This window comes from Panthera pardus, unplaced genomic scaffold (genome assembly GCF_024362965.1).
Source record: "Panthera pardus isolate Hobbes unplaced genomic scaffold, ASM2436296v1 HiC_scaffold_18, whole genome shotgun sequence".
NCBI lineage: Eukaryota > Metazoa > Chordata > Mammalia > Carnivora > Felidae > Panthera > Panthera pardus.
The window spans coordinates 13435005-13452007 of NW_026526743.1; the positions used below are offsets into that span (position 1 = coordinate 13435005).

At 57.2% G+C, this 17003-nt stretch overlaps 3 protein-coding genes and 1 long non-coding RNA gene across 11 annotated transcripts in view; 1 reads left to right on the forward strand and 3 right to left on the reverse strand.

The window, feature by feature from the left end:
- Window positions 1-1367, reverse strand: part of DEDD2 (death effector domain containing 2) — a 147715-nt gene extending 146348 nt beyond the window's left edge. Inside the window, exon 1 of the mRNA XM_053905888.1 lies at window positions 1364-1367. The gene's annotated coding sequence lies outside the window, so the exon portion shown is untranslated. The remainder of the gene's footprint in view (window positions 1-1363) is intronic.
- Window positions 1-2258, reverse strand: CNFN (cornifelin). 2 transcript variants are annotated; one of them, XM_019434428.2, is made up of 5 exons: window positions 2130-2193; window positions 1410-1456; window positions 847-957; window positions 301-437; window positions 1-200 (listed from the first exon to the last, which is right to left on the reverse strand). In XM_019434428.2, exons 2-5 carry the CDS (start codon window positions 1444-1446, stop codon window positions 111-113), a joined length of 375 nt encoding a protein of 124 aa, XP_019289973.1. In that variant the 5' UTR covers window positions 1447-1456; window positions 2130-2193; the 3' UTR covers window positions 1-110. The 2 variants fall into 2 exon arrangements, with proteins under 2 accessions (XP_019289973.1, XP_019289975.1); XM_019434430.2 differs by lacking the exon at window positions 1410-1456 and having other exon boundaries at window positions 2130-2258.
- LOC109257954 (uncharacterized) lies at window positions 1591-11172 on the forward strand. Of its 2 annotated transcripts, XR_002076149.2 has the most exons (3): window positions 1591-1935; window positions 7131-7420; window positions 10534-11172. It is a non-coding gene; the product is annotated as an uncharacterized LOC109257954 (long non-coding RNA). The 2 variants fall into 2 exon arrangements; XR_008423333.1 differs by lacking the exons at window positions 1591-1935; window positions 7131-7420 and adding an exon at window positions 7430-8004.
- The window catches only part of LIPE (lipase E, hormone sensitive type), an 18681-nt gene continuing 12184 nt past the window's right edge, over window positions 10507-17003 (reverse strand). For 5 of the 6 annotated variants that reach the window (XM_019434415.2, XM_019434417.2, XM_019434416.2 and 2 more), the window contains exons 3-10: window positions 16797-16887; window positions 16529-16674; window positions 16148-16333; window positions 15683-15977; window positions 14655-14882; window positions 14264-14440; window positions 11597-12015; window positions 10507-11171 (exon numbers count right to left, since the gene is read on the reverse strand). In XM_019434415.2, the coding sequence (XP_019289960.2) occupies window positions 10932-11171; window positions 11597-12015; window positions 14264-14440; window positions 14655-14882; window positions 15683-15977; window positions 16148-16333; window positions 16529-16674; window positions 16797-16887 (1782 nt within the window). In that variant the 3' untranslated portion in view covers window positions 10507-10931. The other variant, XM_053905872.1, reaches the window with a different exon arrangement.

A 17003-nucleotide genomic window follows, 5' to 3' on the forward strand; every position in this document is an offset into this window, starting at 1 on the left:
TTGGTTTTCAGGTTTTTATTGTGGGTGTATTTCTGGTAGCGGGATAGGGCGGAGGGGTTAGAGGAGGCCCAGCGCGACAGGTGGAAAAGGAGGAGGGATGGGGGGCTTCCTTACTCCCGGATCTTCAATTCCCGCGCCATCTGACAGAGGGCGCAGGGCAAACAAAAGGTGAGGGCCGCCCAGTCGTGCCCGACAGAGCCCTAGAGGGTGGGAGAGAGAGGTTAGGGGCCCCGCCAGGGTCCCAGGAGGCCCGTCCCCCAGCCCCCTGCTCCGCGCCCCCCCTCCCCCGCCCGCGCGCACCTGGATGTGGTAGCGCTCCCGCATGCCGGTGCGCAGGGAGTGCAGGCCTCCGGGCAGGTAGGGCGCGCAGCAGCACTCCCCGAAGTCGTCCGAGATGCGGCAGGCGAGGCACAGAGGGGCGAAAGTGCCGCACAGACCTGGGGCGGGCGCGGGGCAGTCAGAGCGGGACCCACCGGGCGCCCCGGCCCCCTCCGCCTCGGGGAGAGGCGAGGCTGATGGTCCGCGGCGCCAAATCCGCCAAATCGAGGGTCCCAGAGGGGATCCGGGGACCCAGCGGGAGTGGTTTAGAGGTTGGGAGATAGGGTTTGGAGAGGGAGCTGGGGCCGCAACGAGGAAAGTTGAGGGTGCAAGGGGTTGAGGGTCCGAGGGGAAGCTGGAAGGTGTGAGGTTAGGATCCTAGGGAGTGTCGGAGGTGGGAGTTAGGGGTGAGGTTTAGAGTGTGGGAATTCGGGGTCCAAGGAAGGGAGCCGGAGTGGGGTTAGTAGGGCCTGGGAAGGGGTTGGAGGTGACCTTCCCCCTCTCCTGGAGGGAGCTGCAGGCACTCACAGACAGGCATGTCGTTGCAGCAGTCTGTGAGTCCGGTGTGCCAGTCACTGAGCTGGGTCTGGTAGCAGCTGCTGGCACACTGGGGCTGGCTGGTCACTGGGTAGGACATGGCTGCGAAGGAAGGTAGTGGGCCGGAGTGAGCGGGAGGCTGCCAGCCTCTCCCCACATCCCTGCCCCCGGAGCCCCTTCCTCTGCCGGGCAGTGTGGGCGGGGCCACCAGGCCGCCCGCGGAGGGGACACCACTGCACCTCCCCCGTCCTCTCTGCTACATTTGGGCACTGACACCCCAGTTTGTCCCCGTTGCCACTGCCTCCTGCACATCTGGTTGAGCTGTGGGTGGGGAACTCATGCACGTCTGGGGAAGGGTGGGTGCCACATCTGGGTGGGGCTGAGAAGTGGTGTTGCCTCCTCCACGTCTGGGCCTGGGGTGCTGGGTTCCTGCATTTCCAGGGGCCTCTGGGGTGCGATCAGGCGCCGTCTGTCTTCGAAGCCAGGGTGCCCAGGGGAGGGAAGCTGCCGGGTTCCGGGACTGGAAGGGTTGCTGGTTCATCCAGTGATCCCACCTTTGCCTTTCACGTTGTCGTGCATCTCAAACTGCATCTTGCCGGCCCTGGGAAGGTGGCGTTGGGGGCGGCAGAGGTAGCGGCGGTGACAGTGGCCGAATCTGTCCAAGGGAGGCTGGATACTGGGGAAGGGGCAGGCACGGAGTAGGGGCACTGGGGGCTGGGTTCTCAGGGGGAAGGGAGCTGGGGAGAAAGAGGCCAAGTCAGCCTGCCAGCTAGGAGAAACATGGAGTAGGGATGTATGGGGAGGGGCGAGAAACTCGCCCGTCTCTGTACAGCTGCCCGACAGACCCCAGAGGACCTTCCTCATACCAGAGGCAGAGCTGGAGAGAGAGGCCAAGAAACAGACAGGCAGAGTCAGAGACAAGGGGGGAAAGAGATCAGAGCCAGGTGCCCGAGATGCCACCAATAACACTCACACCTGCTTAGCGCTTTGACTTCTCTGCAAGCCCATTTCACAGATGGAACACTGAGGCTCACAGAGGTGAAGAGAAAAACCCCACATCTGATGGCCCAGGCCAAAGGGGTGAGTAGAAAGGGTGCTGGGCCCCAGGGCTTCCAAATTCAACCCGGCACCACTCACACTGAGAAGGTGGACACCGAGGGCATGGAGAAAGACGGCAATGTCCACAGAGACGGTCAGAGATATGCAAAGAGACAGAGATGTCAGTGGAGTGGAGAGAGAGAACAGAGCAGAGGGCTGTGGGCAGATGCTCATACCTGCAGGACAGCGATGGCGATGAGGCAGACAGGTGTGGGTGACCTGGACACTGAGTTCTCAGTCTCAGGTTGGTAGCTGCTTATATTGGGGCGGGCCACGTGGCCCTGGGCGGGGCTCTGACAGAGGTGCCCAGGGAGCCAAGCCGGTCTGGCTGACCCTCTTCCCCCACTCCCCCCCCCCAGGAACTTCCCCTCCCTCCCTCTCCATCCCCAATCCCCCCACTTCCCCCTCAAGCTCTTGTGGGACCTAGAAAATCAGGAAGGGGGCCAGGGGTGCTGGAAGGGGAGAGGGCAGAGAGGGAGAGACAGATGGGGGGGTAGGGAGAGAAGGCAGAGGGGAGGTGCAAGGGGCCACAGTACAGAGACCCACAGGCAGGGAGGACAGAGAGACAGGGAGGGAATGGGGGACACAGAGACAGAAGGGGAGGCCTAGATGGGAGAGAGAAGGAGACTCAGAGAGATGATGAGAGATAAAGACAGAGCGATGGAGAGAGAGATGCGGAGACAAAGAAGGACATAGATCTGTGGAGAAACAGGCAAAGGGGAGTCAGATTCAGAGGGAGGCACAGAGGTGGAGGGGTGGAGGGGCAGGGAGGTGGAGGAGGGGATGGGGATGCGGGAGAGTGCAGTGGGGGCTTCTGCTGTCATCCTCAGTGAGGTTCCCACTTTCCTGGAAGAGGGGCCATTGTCCCCCCATTCGGGGCCACCATGCACGTGGGGGGAGCAGTGTGTTTTGGGGGTGACTCATGCTGAAACTAAAGTAAATAAACACAACTCACCCCACCTTCAAATTGGGAAGGGAGGAGGCTGGGAACTGAGAAGATGTGGTTCCAGAAAGAGGTGGATGTGATCCAGGACACTGGGGTAACTAACAGAGCAGATGGGGGGGGGGGGTCTTCATCCAGGCCCCTAACAGAGGACAGAGAGGGGCTCAGATTCTGGGTCTGAGCGGGGAGGGCTGGGGGTGCAGACTCTTGGGTTAGGCTAAACCGCAGGGGTGTGCAGGGGTCCTGGCATTTTTGGCTGCTGGGCTCCTGAGGGGTGAAAGAGCGAGGGACCTGGATGCCTGAGTCACCAAAGTCTGCCCCCAACAGGCCTGGCGTGGTTGGAAGTGACTCAGTGAGGGAAACAGCATTAGAGCCGGGTGGGGTTTCCAGCACGGGTGTCACCCAAAAAATGTAGGAGGCACTGGAAAATTGGGGTGTCACCTCCAGAGAAGGTGGTGTTGTCACCCCACTGGGAATGGGTATGGAGTGATGGCAAGTGGATCACCCTGTCCGCCTGGGATCCCAGCTTTTCCCTCACCTCCTGATTCAACATGCCAGGACCCAAGCCTTGGTCTCCCAGCACCACCCAGGTGGCTTGCTGTCCTTGTCCCCAGACTTATGGGCGGCACTCAGCATTTTGCTGGTATGTGTCCATCACTTGGTCCAGGAGGCTGACTGTCTGGGGAACATCTCTCCACCTCTGGTCTATTGTCCTTGTGCCTCCATCTCTGCATCTTTGTTTCGCCAGCTCTGAATCTCCCTTTCCTCATCTCTGCAAATCTGTTTCCAAGTTTCCCTGGTTCTGTCTCCCCACCTCTGAGTCTCTGCTTCCCCAAGCTCTGTGTCTCTTGCCCTCATCCCAGGGTCTCTGCCTCCCATCTCTGTGTCTCTCTCCATCTTCAGCCCCCTCCCTGCAAGGAGGCAGCCAGAGGGCCCCATCCCCCAACTGTCCAGACCATGGGCTGCAGGTGATTCAGGGTCAGTCATCTCTGAGGACCCCAGGCCTCCCAGGATGACAACCTGAGTTGTCCTCAAGTCTCCTCTTCCACTCTGACACAGCGTGGGGGCTGCAATTAGACAGCAACTCACTAAGATGAGGAAATCGGGTGGGGAAGTTGTGAGGTGGCCTGTTTAGGGGTGAGGAGGAGGGTGGGAGCAGGAACAGAGGCCTGGGGGCTGACGAGAGACCATGGTGGTCTCCAGGGACCTGCCATGCATCCCCTCAATGGAGTCACCAGAAAAATATAGGACACCCAGTTAAATTTGAATTTCAGGCAAACAACAACAACAAGAATTTTTTTTTTAGCATAAGTATGTTCCATGCAATATTTGGGATATACTTATACTAGAAAAGGTATTTGTTGCTCATCTGAAATTCACATTCAACTGGGTGTCCTGTATTTTTATCTGCTAAATCTGGAACCCTGCCTTCAAAGACAGAGGAGAGGAATCCAAGTCCCTGGCCCTTCTTTTTCCAGAACCCAGGATCCCAGGCACCCAGCCCTCCCTCCTCAGGACCTGAGAGTCTAGGTTCCGGTTCCCCTCTTGTTCTCCCCTAAAATCCATATTGGGGGCACCAAGCCCCTATTCCCTCAGAGCCCAGGAGTCCAGGCTCCCAGCCCCTTTCTCTCCAGCATCCAAGTGACCAGGTCAGGTCTGGGTCCAGTTGCCCAATGTGGGTTTCATAAGGCAGGTGATGCCATCCATGGCCCTGGAGGAACCAGTCAGGCAGAGCGGACAAGTGAGGTTGCCCCCTCTTCCCATCCTATTCCTGCTGCTTCCTCGAGGGCCAGCCCAGGGGGCTGGGAGCAGAACGGGAGGGACTCAGTGGAGTTCAGGGTGGGACACGGTGTCTGGGTTTGGGTGTGGCGGGTGCCTCTCTTTCTGGGTGTTGTGTGTCTTTGGGGGTTGTGACGATGTCTCAGTGTGCTCTGGGGCGTGACACGTGAGGGGGTCTTTTCTATTTGTGTGTCTATATTGTCCTTCTACGATTCTACCCACTGTCCATCTTGTTCAGGTGTGGTCGGTTGTCATGGTTCTCCAATCCTGACTGGATGACGGCAGGAGTTCTTTATTGAATGGGTTGTGTGATGGATTCTAGAGCCAGAAAACCCGAGTTCAAATCCTGACAGCCTCTTCCTGCCTTTAGCAAATCACTAAGCTTCCCTGGAACCTCCATTTGTCTATCTGCAAAATGAGCTGTTGCAAATAAAGTGGTTGAGAGGACTGGACGAGTTAATCCGTGCAAAGTGCTTAGAATTGTGCCTCACACACAGGAAGCATTTTGTGTTTATGCTGGTGATGATGGTGAGGTGCTGTTCTAGTCTCTGGAGATACTGGAGTCACGGAGTAGGAAATGAAACCACGTCTGCATCTGCTCGTGGGCCTGGTAGGGACTGAGTGAGTGGCCTCTCGGTGGCTGGATGGGCGTGTAACTGCATACCTGGGGTGTCTGTTTTGCATGTGAAATAGACTATTTCTGTGTTGTCAGTAAGGGTGATTGATTGTGTGCTTATGTTTATGTTTGTGTTTGTAGGTGACTCTGCGTGGTGCCTGTGATTCTCTGACTGTGTGGGTGCAAATGAAGGTCACACTAAGCAGGTATTGAGGGCACATGTTTGGTGTGATCTTGCATTTCTGACTCTGAGGTGCCAGGATGTGTCTGTGTCTGTATTTGGGGTGTTGAGAACCCCTCTCCCAGCTATTCCTTTCCATGTCCCACAGGTGACCCTGGGAGGGTGACTCCTCCCCAAATGAGCCTCAGTGTCTTCTTATTAAGGATGGGCGGGAGGGCTCAGTGGCCTCTGAAGAAATGCCTGTGTGAAAGGGAAGGTGGGAGGAGATGGGTGAGGCCAGGGAGAGGCTGAGAAACATGATGGGGATAGAGATGGCCAGGGTGGGCACAGCGGAAGAGCTGCACAGAGAGATGTTTGCCCATCCCTTTGAGGGGCATTCGCTGGGCTCCTGCAATGTACCAAGACCTCTGGTGGGCATTGGTTCAAGGTCTGAGGGAAAGCAGAGAGAGCCAGAGAGATGAAGACCTACCAAGAAAGCTGTTGGCCCCAGGGTGGCCCACCTGTGTCCACAGTGGGCTTAGTGACAGTTCCGAGTGATGGAGACACAGTGATGGAGAGGGACCAAGAGGACCCTGCCCCTCCCCTGTCCTTCCTGAGGCCTCATCTGTCCAGATGAAAGAACAGAGGCCATGGGGGGAAAGTCCCCTCCCAGACTGGGGGCACCCCCATGAATCATTTTCTTATCCTCTCCTAATAGGATAATGACACACCTGCCCCTTCCTAATCACTATTTTTGACCCCAACTGGGCCCAACGCCCACAGTGAGAAGGGTTAGACAAGTCTGGTATTTTGGAATCAGGAGAGGAAATGCCTGAAAGTCCTAGTCCTTGGTCCTTCCAATCCCAGAACCTAGGAGTCCTAGGCCCCAGCCCCCTCCCCCCAGGAATCCTTGCTCTTAGCCCCTCTCCTTTGTTTGCTGTCTACCTTTTCTAATCTCTGTGGGCCTGTCTTTTATCTCTTTGTCTATTAATCTCCATGTGTGTTTTGTGTCTCTCCTGTTTCTTTACATCTGCATCTTGATTCCTCCTCACTGGGCATCAATTTTCTCACTTGTAAAATGGGGATTATAGTAATAATAATCTGATCTCTTAGAACTGTAACGAGAAAGACAGGAGATAATTATATAAAATGCTTTGCATAGAACCGGAGTCACAGTGAACCCCATACAAGAGAGCTCTATTATAATTATTGTTTTCAATATTTTAATCTCTCTTGGTATCTATGTTTTTCTCCTCATCTCCATGTGTCTCCTCCCACTCTGGGTTCCCTTTTAGGGGATGTGGAAAAGGCCTATTGAGGCCAGAGCTTCCCCTAAGCCTCCTCCTCTTCGTCTCTCTTCTAAGCCCTACCTCAAGACCCACAACTCTTGCCTGGGGACAAGGCCTGGCTCCGATCCCATAGATAGCCACGTAAGATCCTGAACCCCAAATCTGTCATCCTTGGGCAGGCCCGTGACTCTTTGGGAGTACCCGTCCCTACACCCCGACCGTTCAGGTTCCCAGCTCCCTCCTCCCTCAAGATTCAACCATTCAGAAGTCTAGGTTCTTCAGACCTTCCTCCCTCAGACGCCGCTGCACGTGGCCAGAAACCACATTCTGGGCCCTTTTGCAATCCACCACGCCCTCAGCTACCACCCCTCTGCGTTTTTTCCCCCCGAGGCGGGCCTGACTTGAAGGACACTAGCTGTGATAAGCCCTCCTTGACGTCAATCACCATCCTCCAGCCAGTAGACGCTCCGCCTTCCACCTCCCTGGGCCACTCAAGGCACGTTCCGCGGCAGGCGGGGCCCACAGCCTAAATCGGACAGCGATAGGCTCTGGGAGACGCCAGTCTCCGCGAGTCTCTGCCAGTCTGCCAATAGGACGGGCAGCTGCGGGGTGGGATTCCCACGGCGCACCGCAGAGGCTGGAACTGCTCGCGAGGGAAACAGGTTCGGCGTGTCCAGTCGGTAAGCCCTTTCCAGCACGCCCAGTATTGGGGTTCTGGACATAGTTCGGAAGGGAAACGGGGAGGCTTTGTGGGGTTCGAAGCGGAAGGGGCAGCTTAGCTGGCATTTTGCCTCACCGTGCATTTTGCCTTGTTGGGGAAACTGAGTCCGGGATGCACAGCCCCATTCATCCCTCCGTTCCGTTCCTCACACCCTAAACCTGATTCTCGTCTGCTCCTACCCGGCCTGCACACGCATCCGTGTGTCTTTCCTGCCGTCATTCTCCCACTGATTTCCAGTTTCCTCCTATTGCCACTCACTCACTCGCTCATCACACACTCAGCCACCTATTACTTAAACACTTCCTGAGGTTTCCAGGGTGCCGGGCCTTATGCTGGGCGATGGTGGTGACCAAGATGAGTCAGGCCCATGCCCTGCCCTCAAGGATCCCCTGTCAGATGGGAGGACAGACACGTTGATGGGCAGGGTGTGCCAGAGGTGGGAGAGTCCAGGCGTCTTTTTTGGCTTTGCTGGATCCGGAAGAGGTTTCCAGAGGAGGGGACATTGGCACTGGATCTTGGAGGAACAGGAAGTGTCAAGCAAAGGTGAAGGGCGTGTGGGAGGGTGTTTCAGCACAAGCATAAAAAGGGAGGCATGCAGGAGTATTACTATGTGTAGGTGCCCAAGAAGAAGGCCTGTCAGGTCCATGTTGTGGTGGGGTAACTGTAAGACTGGAAGCGGATGAAGAAGGCTAACCTCAGCAGCTTAGACTTTGTCCTGGGGTGGGGTGGTAGTGGGGAGCCATGGAAGGATTTAGAGCAGGGGAAGACCAGGTCAGGGCTGGAGCCAGAAATGGAGAAAGGAGATTGGAAGCCAGTAGCCCACAAGGTGGCTTGGGCAGGGACCTAGGCAGGAGAGGATGAGGCCAGAGGCTGAAGGCATAAGGCCAAGATTCAGGAGGCAGAAACTACAGAATATGGGGCTTGATGGGCTATGGGACAAGGGGGTGTCCAGGACAAGAACCAGAGTTCTGACCTGGGGTATACAGGGGGACGATGGAGCTATTCCTGACATGGGGACAGGAAACAGGAGCAGGTTGGTGGGTGGAAGGCTGTTTTGGGAGAGATGAACAAGGGGTCCTGTGAGCTCACCAGGGGGAACAAGACCTTCAGGGAGAACTCTGGGCTATGGCTCCCCCCCCCCCCCCCCATCATAGAAGTCACTTACTGGGTGAATGAGGGCCTCCGAGGTTAGGGTCCCCCTGTGCCCATCCTCTTAGGAAATTTTTTGTGTGTGTGCTTCTGCATTTTCAGTCTCTCCCTCTCTCCCTCTCTTCCTTCCTTCCTTCCTTCCTTCCTTCCTTCCTTCCTTCCTTCCCTGGAAGCATTAAAAACATGTTCTATCATCTCTAAATACACACACACACACACACACACACACACACCTATATCAAGCTCCCTTGAATTACTTTTCATCCCTTTTACAGCTGAAGACTTATGGTACCCACTGGCTAAATCTCTTACCTTCCACTCCCTCCTGAGCCCTCCATGTCTGGCTGCCTACATCCCATGGCCTTGCTCTGGACAAGGTCACCAAGGACCCTCCTCCCTGCTGAGGCATGATGATACTTCCATCCTCATCTGACTCAGACCACTCCCTCCCACCCCAGATTCCCTTCGCTATACATCCTGTTTCCTGGTTAGCCTCTTTCCTTTCTGGCTGCTCCTTAGAACCTCCAGGACTCACCTTTTATTGCCTACCCCTTTACTGGGGACCATGGTCATCAGGGCTCTCTCTGTCCTGGCCCTCTGTTCATCCCACCTATCCACTCTTCCCAGAAAGGTTCTAGTTCCTCAGTTCCCGCCAGAAGTGAGCACTCAGCCCGCTCTCCTGCCTCCTGCTGCCTCCTGGATGTCCCCCCAACCAATTGTCGCACAAAGACCTTTTGATCTCTCCTTGTGCAAAACAGCTCTCAGTACCCGCCCCTCTCCCCCACTCCCCTTGTACATACCTGAGCCTCTTCCCAGTAAAGACACAGTTTTACTGTCCATCTGCTCCCTGGCTAGGTCCAAGTGCCATTTTCATCCCCTTGCTCTCTTGTAACATCTTTCTACCCTCAATAAGTCCTTTTCAGCCTCAGTTATGGCTCTTACTCCTACTCCCTACTCTCATGGCCTCTGCCCCAGCTCGTGCCTTTTCTTCCTTGTCCTCAGCCTCCTCTGCCTCCAGGGTCCCAGTCTTGTCCTCTTTAGTCCATTCCCCAATGTCCCAGCAGGCTCTTTCAGTGCCTTAGCTGATCCTGTCCCTTCCTTGCTCAAAGCCCTTTTGTGACTTCTACTGCCCTCCGGTTAGTCCAGATTGTACCCCAGGCCCTTCAAAGATCTGCTCTTGCTGGCAACCCCGAGCCTCTCAGGCCACTCCCTACTTTGCACCCAACCTTCTGGCCAGGCAGAGGCTTTGGTAACTGCCCCTTGGCTCTCATAACTTTGCATGATTCTTCTGCATAGCAAACTTGTGCTCACCCTTTAAGGTCAAGGTCAAATCACCTCCTCTCTGAAGCCCTCCTTGTCTACCACAGATGGAGCCTGTGTGGACTGTGACAGCCTGTGTCTGCGTTTCTCTGCCTACCCTCCCTGAGTCCCTTGAGGGCAGGCCCTGGATAGAAATCATTTCTGTTCCAAATCTAGGGCCTACAAAAGGACAAGGCCTCAGGGTCTTAGTTGAGGGACTGAGTGACTGTCATAGCTGGGCAGGGCTTGGGCTTCCAGTTTTGGGGATGACTGGTTTGTTTCTGGTATCCTGTTCTATTTGCTGCAGTTCTCTAGGGAGTTTGGGTTTTCTTTTCGTGGTGGGTGCTGAGACAGGGTTTGTAAAGGGGAGTCACTGAGAACCCAGAGCCCTCTGGCACACCACCTGGACTAAGTCTGAAGGGGAGGTGGGTCCATGCTTATAGCGTCCAATCCCTCTGCACCCGAGAATCCAGGCCCTTCCTCAGGACCCAGACGTTGGGTACCCAGCTTTCTACTGCCAGGTTTCTCGGTTCCCAGCAGCAGCATCTGATGCTGCCCCCTGGTGGGCGACACCCGACTACTTGCAAGAGGCCAAACTAATTAAATACATTTTTATTTACAAAGGAACAAAACCAAACCGACGGGCGAGGTAGGGCCAGGCCCCCGCCCTGCGTCGGTCACAGCAGCAGTAGAAGGCAATGATGGAGTGCAGCTCTGGCTGTCTACGGAGACTGGTTTGTGTGCCCCCTCCCCCGCCCCCCTGGCCAGGGTCTCAGCTTGCGGCCCCGCCTCCCCTCCCCCCCCCCCCCCCCCCCGAGCCGTCCCCCCACCTTAAGGCACAGCCTGCCCCTCCCGCCCGCCCCCCACCCCGAGGGAGGGCCGGATGGGCCAGAAGCCCCTCGCGGGGGTCCCCGCCGCCTAACGGGGGGTGGGCATTCACCACGGAGGCCGGCTTAGATGGAAACAAGAGGCCTTTAGTGTCGCCCCCCGCAACCCTATCTTCCCGCGCGGCCGGCTCTGGCTCAGACCCGCGGCTCGGTGGGTGCGGCGGGCGCGGCGGGCGCGGCGGGCTGAGTGAGGATGAGACGGATGCGTTCAACGCACAGCGCCGCGGCCTGCCGCGTTTCCCGGCACAGCGCCGCCAGGCTCAGGAAGCCGTGCGGCAGGTCCTCCACCACGCACAGCGTCACGGGCTTGCCCAGGCCGCGCAGCCGCCGCGCGAACATGACCGAGTCGTCCAGCATGGGGTCCAGCGCGCACGCCTGTGGGGCACAGCAAGGGGCAGAGGAAGGAGGGGAGGAGCCAGGAGACGGGAGGGAGGCGGGGAGTGGGAGAATGAGTTGCTGCCCAGCTTCTCCCTTCCCCTAGAGACACCCCCTCTCTTCCCCTTACTCAGCTGCCCCTAGGCGCTCCACAAGATCTCGAGAAGGAATGGCAGCCTTGACTCCCTTTTAGCCCTCCCGTCGTCAGGCATGCCCTCCTGGTGGCACACCTCTCCCTTCAGATGTCGGGCAGCTTACTTTTCCCCTCCCGCTGCTCCCGGTCTCTCCTCCCCAGGTGCACCTGTGCACACCTGCTCCTCTTCCCTGCTCCCCTCCCGGGTCTCTCCTCCCCGAGTGCTCCTGCACCCACCTGCCACGCCCCCCCCTCCCCCCCACCGGGCACACAGTCCCTATGTGGCGCTCACCACAATGTGCACGGGCGGCAGGCTCTGTAGCATGCTGTCAGGTGCCAGCAGTGGCGACATGAAGGGGTTCTTGACGATGGGTGAGGAGTAGATGGGCATCCGAGTGGGGCCCTGGCTGGCGCGCCTGGGGTGGAAACCCTCAGGGAAGTTGGCAAGCACGCCCTGGCCTCTGTCCTTGGCCCTCAGCTCACCTGGTGCTTTAGCGTCTTTGCGTGCATCAGGGCCAGGTAAGAAGTTGACGTCGGAGGGCACGGAGGGGCCCAGTGTCTCTGCAGACAGTGACAGCTCAGGGCTGCCCGATGTGTCAGAGTTGCCCTTTAGGCTCAGGTCATGTAGTGTCAGGCTCTTGAAGGAGTCCGTGCCCAGCGGGCCCTCGGGCTGGGCCAGTGCTGCCTCAGACACACTGCGCCGCATTGGTTCTGCAAGAGGGGCAGGGGCAGGTGGCCAAGCGGGGCCACACTTATCAGCCCGGCTCTGTGGGCTGCCTGTGTGAGTGGCTGGCAGGGAAGATCACGGGAAGGGCAGCGGCCTCTGGAGGAGGAGCCGCATCCTAGGGCAGTGGAGGCCTAGTGTTCCCCCACACTTCCTCCTTGGGGATGGGTAGGGAGCCCCAAACGTCCCAAGCTGCAACTCCAAGGGGGAGGTGAAAGGAGTCACGTGGTTGTGGAGGTGGAGGTGTGTGTGGTGACTGGGAAGGTTAAATGCAAGTCAGTTTATCTCCGGGAGCCTCAGTTTCCTCTTCTGTACAAAGAGGCAATAAAAATAGTCCTCGCCTGTAGGGCGCCTGGATGGCTCAGTCAGTTAAGTGACTGACTCTTGGTTTTGGCTCAGGTCATGATCACACGGTTGGTGAGATCGAGCCCCATGTGGAGCTCTGCACTGATAGCAGATCAGATTCTCTCTCTCCCTCTCTCCTTTCTCACTCTCTCTCTCAAAATAAACTTAAAAAAAAAGAGCAAAAATAGTCTTGACCTACTAGGAGGCAGTAAAGACTCAGTGGGATGAGGTACTGCTCCCCGCTGGGAGGTCGTGCTGTATCATGTTTTATTACTAGGCCTGGTGCCTGGTTCCAACCACCTCCCTGACCCCAGCGTGAGGCCCAGCCAACTTGTTAGAGCCACAAAATAGAGTAGTGAGCAGGGCCACATGACTTGAAAGGAGGCCGTGTTCACGAGGAGCTAAAGAGAGTCTTGGGAGCCTGTTCAGTTCCCAGGGATCCCACACCTATAGCCGTGTAGATCTGCTCCCCACAATTCCTTCATGTCCTTTAGTTTTACCCCTTCCTTTTGAATGGCCAGGCTAGCAAGTGCCCAGATGATGCCGAGGTGCGTTTCGACCCACGTGGTACGCCCCACCTTGGCCTCAACTCCATTAATTTGAGGATATCCATGCTGCTTGCCCCTAGGGCCGGGACCCTGCATTTTTCAGGTTTCTATTTTATTTTATTTTTTGTCTTTATAAATCCATGAAGGCACAATGTGAGATGATATAAGAATGACTGCATAAGGGCTCTGTGACCCCGGGGGGGGGGGGGGTGGGGGGGTCACTGGAACAGAACTACTGGCCAGAGTCACAGGGCACAGCCTGTCAGGGGTGCTGGGCTCTTCTAGGAGCACCTACTGTGTGTCAGGTTTGGGCTGGGAGCTTGGCACAAACCGGTGCGTGACGTCCCTACAACAACCTCATGAGGCAGATACTCTTGTGCCTCATTTCACGGAGGAGCAAAGAAAGGCTCACAGTGGACCTCGCCACGGTCACCCAGGTCACCTAGCAAGCAGCGAGCTCCCACTACAGCAGCTTGCTAGGCTGGTGCTTGTCCCTCTAGGGCCTGCACTTGTCTCCTTTACCCTACCAGGAAAGCCTCAGGGTTCAGTGGTCCCAGATCTCTTTTGTTTTTGTGTGTATTTATTTGCATCCATTTGAATATCCTAAAATTTAAAAGGTTAAAGTAAAACACATTCAATTGGAATACTTTTCTGAATAGGAATGGTATCTACTTTCGAATCTGCACTCTCTGTTATTCTGAAAATACTGTTGGTTTGCTGGAGATAAAAAATAAGTTGAGTTGGCTATACTTTAAAATCATTAAAATGTTTAAACAAAAAAATGGTGGGAAAAAATAGATCCTTGGATGGAAGTGAGTTTTGGCTGCCTGAGGATCCTGCCACGCACTCAAGGCTGGGAACCTCTGCTGATCTCCCCACCCCAGGCTCCTAGCCCAGCCCCTGGAGCGAGGTATTACCCCCATGTGTCTCTGTTAAAAGTCTGGAAAGAATCTAGGAAGGCTGGATTCCCAGCTCAAGGCCCAAGCGATTTGAGTGGCATTCTCTGGACTGAAAATCAGCACATGTGGCAGGCCTTTGGAGTCATTTCCCAGTGTTCTTTTCTGCAATGGACTGTTTGGAAAGCTAAATGCTATAGTTCTCGGGAGTTCTGAGATAACCCGGTAGACCAGAAGTCCTAGAAATTCTAGGATGTGGACCATCATGGAAAATCAAGGCTTTGTGGTAGTTGCCAGGGATAAATAGGGGGTTAGAGCCAGAAGGTGATCTCTGCTTCCCTGAGCACCCCAGGACACAGCTCCTTTCCTCCCCTAGGACTTTTGGTGTGCCAGGCTGCCCCTGCTGCCGACCCTGAATGTGTGTGTGAGGGGAGGGCTTTACTCACCTGCCACGGGCACTGAGTTCGTATGGGACTTGTGCCCACTCAGGTCCAGGAAGGAGTGGAGCCATGAGGAGGCACCCAGGCGGAGGTCTCGGAAGAGCAGGGCTGTGTCCCGCTGCACCAGCCCCATCATGCCCAGCGCTTTCTGGTTCGGGTCGGAGTGGTCCTCTGTCTCTCCGCCTGTGGAGTATATGTGGGGGGCTGAGGCCTAGTCTCAACACCCGGAACTTGAGGCATCTCTGCCCCCAGGGACCCAAGAATATCTGATGGCTTCAGTAGGGACAAGGAGACTCAGATTTCCTCTCTTCAGCCCCAGGACACTGGGCTCTAGCCCCTGTCCCTGCAGGATCCAAGCAGCCCTCCAGCCCCCCAGCTCTGTGGGTAGTGGCCTTACCAGCATAGGCGCTGACACACTTGGTGAGCACACTGAGGGGCAGCAGGGGGTCCATGAGGCTCAGAAGGCGGGAGGGAGAGGCGGTAGATTGTAGCATTGTGGCCGGGTAAGCTGCCATGATGCCATCTGGCACCCGCACCCCGAAGGCTGCTGCCCTCAGGGACATGGTAAAGCAGAGGTTCCCACCTGCGCTGTCCCCTGCGAGGCATATCCGCTCCCCCGTTGAGCCTGGGTTGGAGAGGGCTTGGTCAGCCTGGCAGGGAGGAACTCAAGCTCTGAGCCAGGAGCACTGGACTGTCAGAAGTGGGGTATGGCGGCCCCAACCCCAGAGTCTAGCCAACTGCAGTTTTAGAGATTGGTAAACTGAGGCGTGGATTTGGCGGGATAGTGGACAGGGGATCAGGTGGACTGAGATGTGGAGATCGGGAAGCTCTGTGAAGCTAAGAGGCTGGAGGTCAGAAGCAAGGAGGCCAGATGCTGGGAAAGGGGAGACCAAAGGCCCATTTAGGACAGGGGTACAGCTGAGGCCTGGAGATGGAAGGGTAGGGTTCAGTTGACCTTGCAAAAGAGCCACATCCCTGTGCCCTGGGGCTTGACCCCACCCTGCCTGGTACCTCTGAAGATGTCAGAAGCAGGAGGTCAGAGGAATGGAAGAATGGGCTGGAGCAAGGGCTAGGAGGCTGGCAGCGCAGGACAGGGGGGTGGAGAAACAGCAGGAGAAGAGAGAAGATCGGAGGTGATGGAGAAGTGGGGGGGTGGGGTGGGGTGTCAGAGCTGGAGGCGGGGAGCAGGAAGCAGAAGGAGGAAGTGGTTAAGATGGAAGGTCTGGGGAGCAGTGGGGCAGGAGGGGGGCGAACAGGTAGCAGGAGTAGGAGGGTGGTAGGAGGTAGGAGAGGGGAGGCAGGGGGTGCAAGACTGAGGCCTGGGCACGTACATGGCCCACTTTCCACGCAGTGTCGGGTGGGGGCTGCAGCAGGCTGGGGTGGGAGCAGGGACAGGGGTGGGTGCAGTGAGGGGCTGGGGCTCACCGAGGAGGGCGCAGTGCTTGACAGCCCAGCAGTAAGCATAGAAGCACTCCTCCAGTGCCCGGGGGAAGGGGGCCTCGGGGGCCAGGGAGTAGTCGATGGAGAGGATGGGGGTGCCCAGCTCCTGGGCCCAACTCTTGAGGTAGGGCTCGTGGGATTTGGAAGTCTGGGCCACGAAGCCGCCGCCATGGATGTGCACCACCAGGGACTGTGAACGGGGAGCCTGCTGGGGGCGTGGCCGCAGCTCCAGGCTCCGGGGACCCTCGGACTTCACCAGGCTGCTGAGCTCCTCGCTGTCCTGGGGGGTGAGGGAGGAGGATGTGGGTGAGGCTGGGGCGGCCCATCTAGGCCTCACCCACCAAGGGGGTGTGCTCAGAGAAACAGGATGGGGGGCAGGTGTAAGCAGTGAAAGGTGGGAGGGTATCTGGGGAGGGGGCTGCCTGTGCTCCTTGGCTCTGTATCTCCTACCTGTCCTTCACGTAGGTCATAGGAGATGAGCCTGACAAGGACCGGCCCTGGGCCCGTGTGCGCCAGCGGGGGTGAGATGGTGACTGTGAGCTTGGGGTCAGCAGTCAGCGGCATTTCAAAGGCCTCTGGTGGCAGACTGAGCAGGCGGCTTACTCTCACGGTGGTGGATGTCATGTTCGCTAGAGACTGGCGGGAGGAGACAGGAGGGGCACTGGGGAGAAGCTGCTTGCAGGGGTTCCTCTCATGCCTCCCCTCTGATCCCCACCCTCATCCCATCCTTTCTATCACATCACATCCCAGGCTTAGAGCCCTGCAGAGGCCTGATGTGACCTGGGATGGGTCTTTGGGCCCCAGTGTGCCCATCTTATAACAGGTGCTCACCGATAGCACCTCTATTTCAGTGATGTTCCAGAAGGCTTTCCAGAAGTGCACATCTAGGTTCTGTATGATCCGCTCAAACTCAGCCCCGCGTAGCTCTGGGTCGATGGCGAAGCGGCCGCTGGTGAAGAGGGAGCTGGCTGTCACACCTAGGGGTTGGGAGAGGTGTCAGGGAGCCTGGCGGGAAGGGGGCAGTTAGGGGTAGAAGTGGAAGCAGGAGGAGGGACAGGGAGGGAGGTGAGGCTGCAGGCAGGGTCCGGCCAGGACTCACCAAGGCCTGTTTCCTTGCGCTTATAGTGCTCCCCGAAGGACACCAGCCCGATGGAGATGGTCTGCAGGAATGGCCGGATGGCGGGCGTGAACTGTGGAGAGATGCCGCTGTGTCACCCACTGCCCAGGAAGGACCGGAGGCAGGCAGGAGTGGGGGGCAGAGATGTGGTTTGGGGGGAGACGTGGTCATTCAACACACATTTAGTGA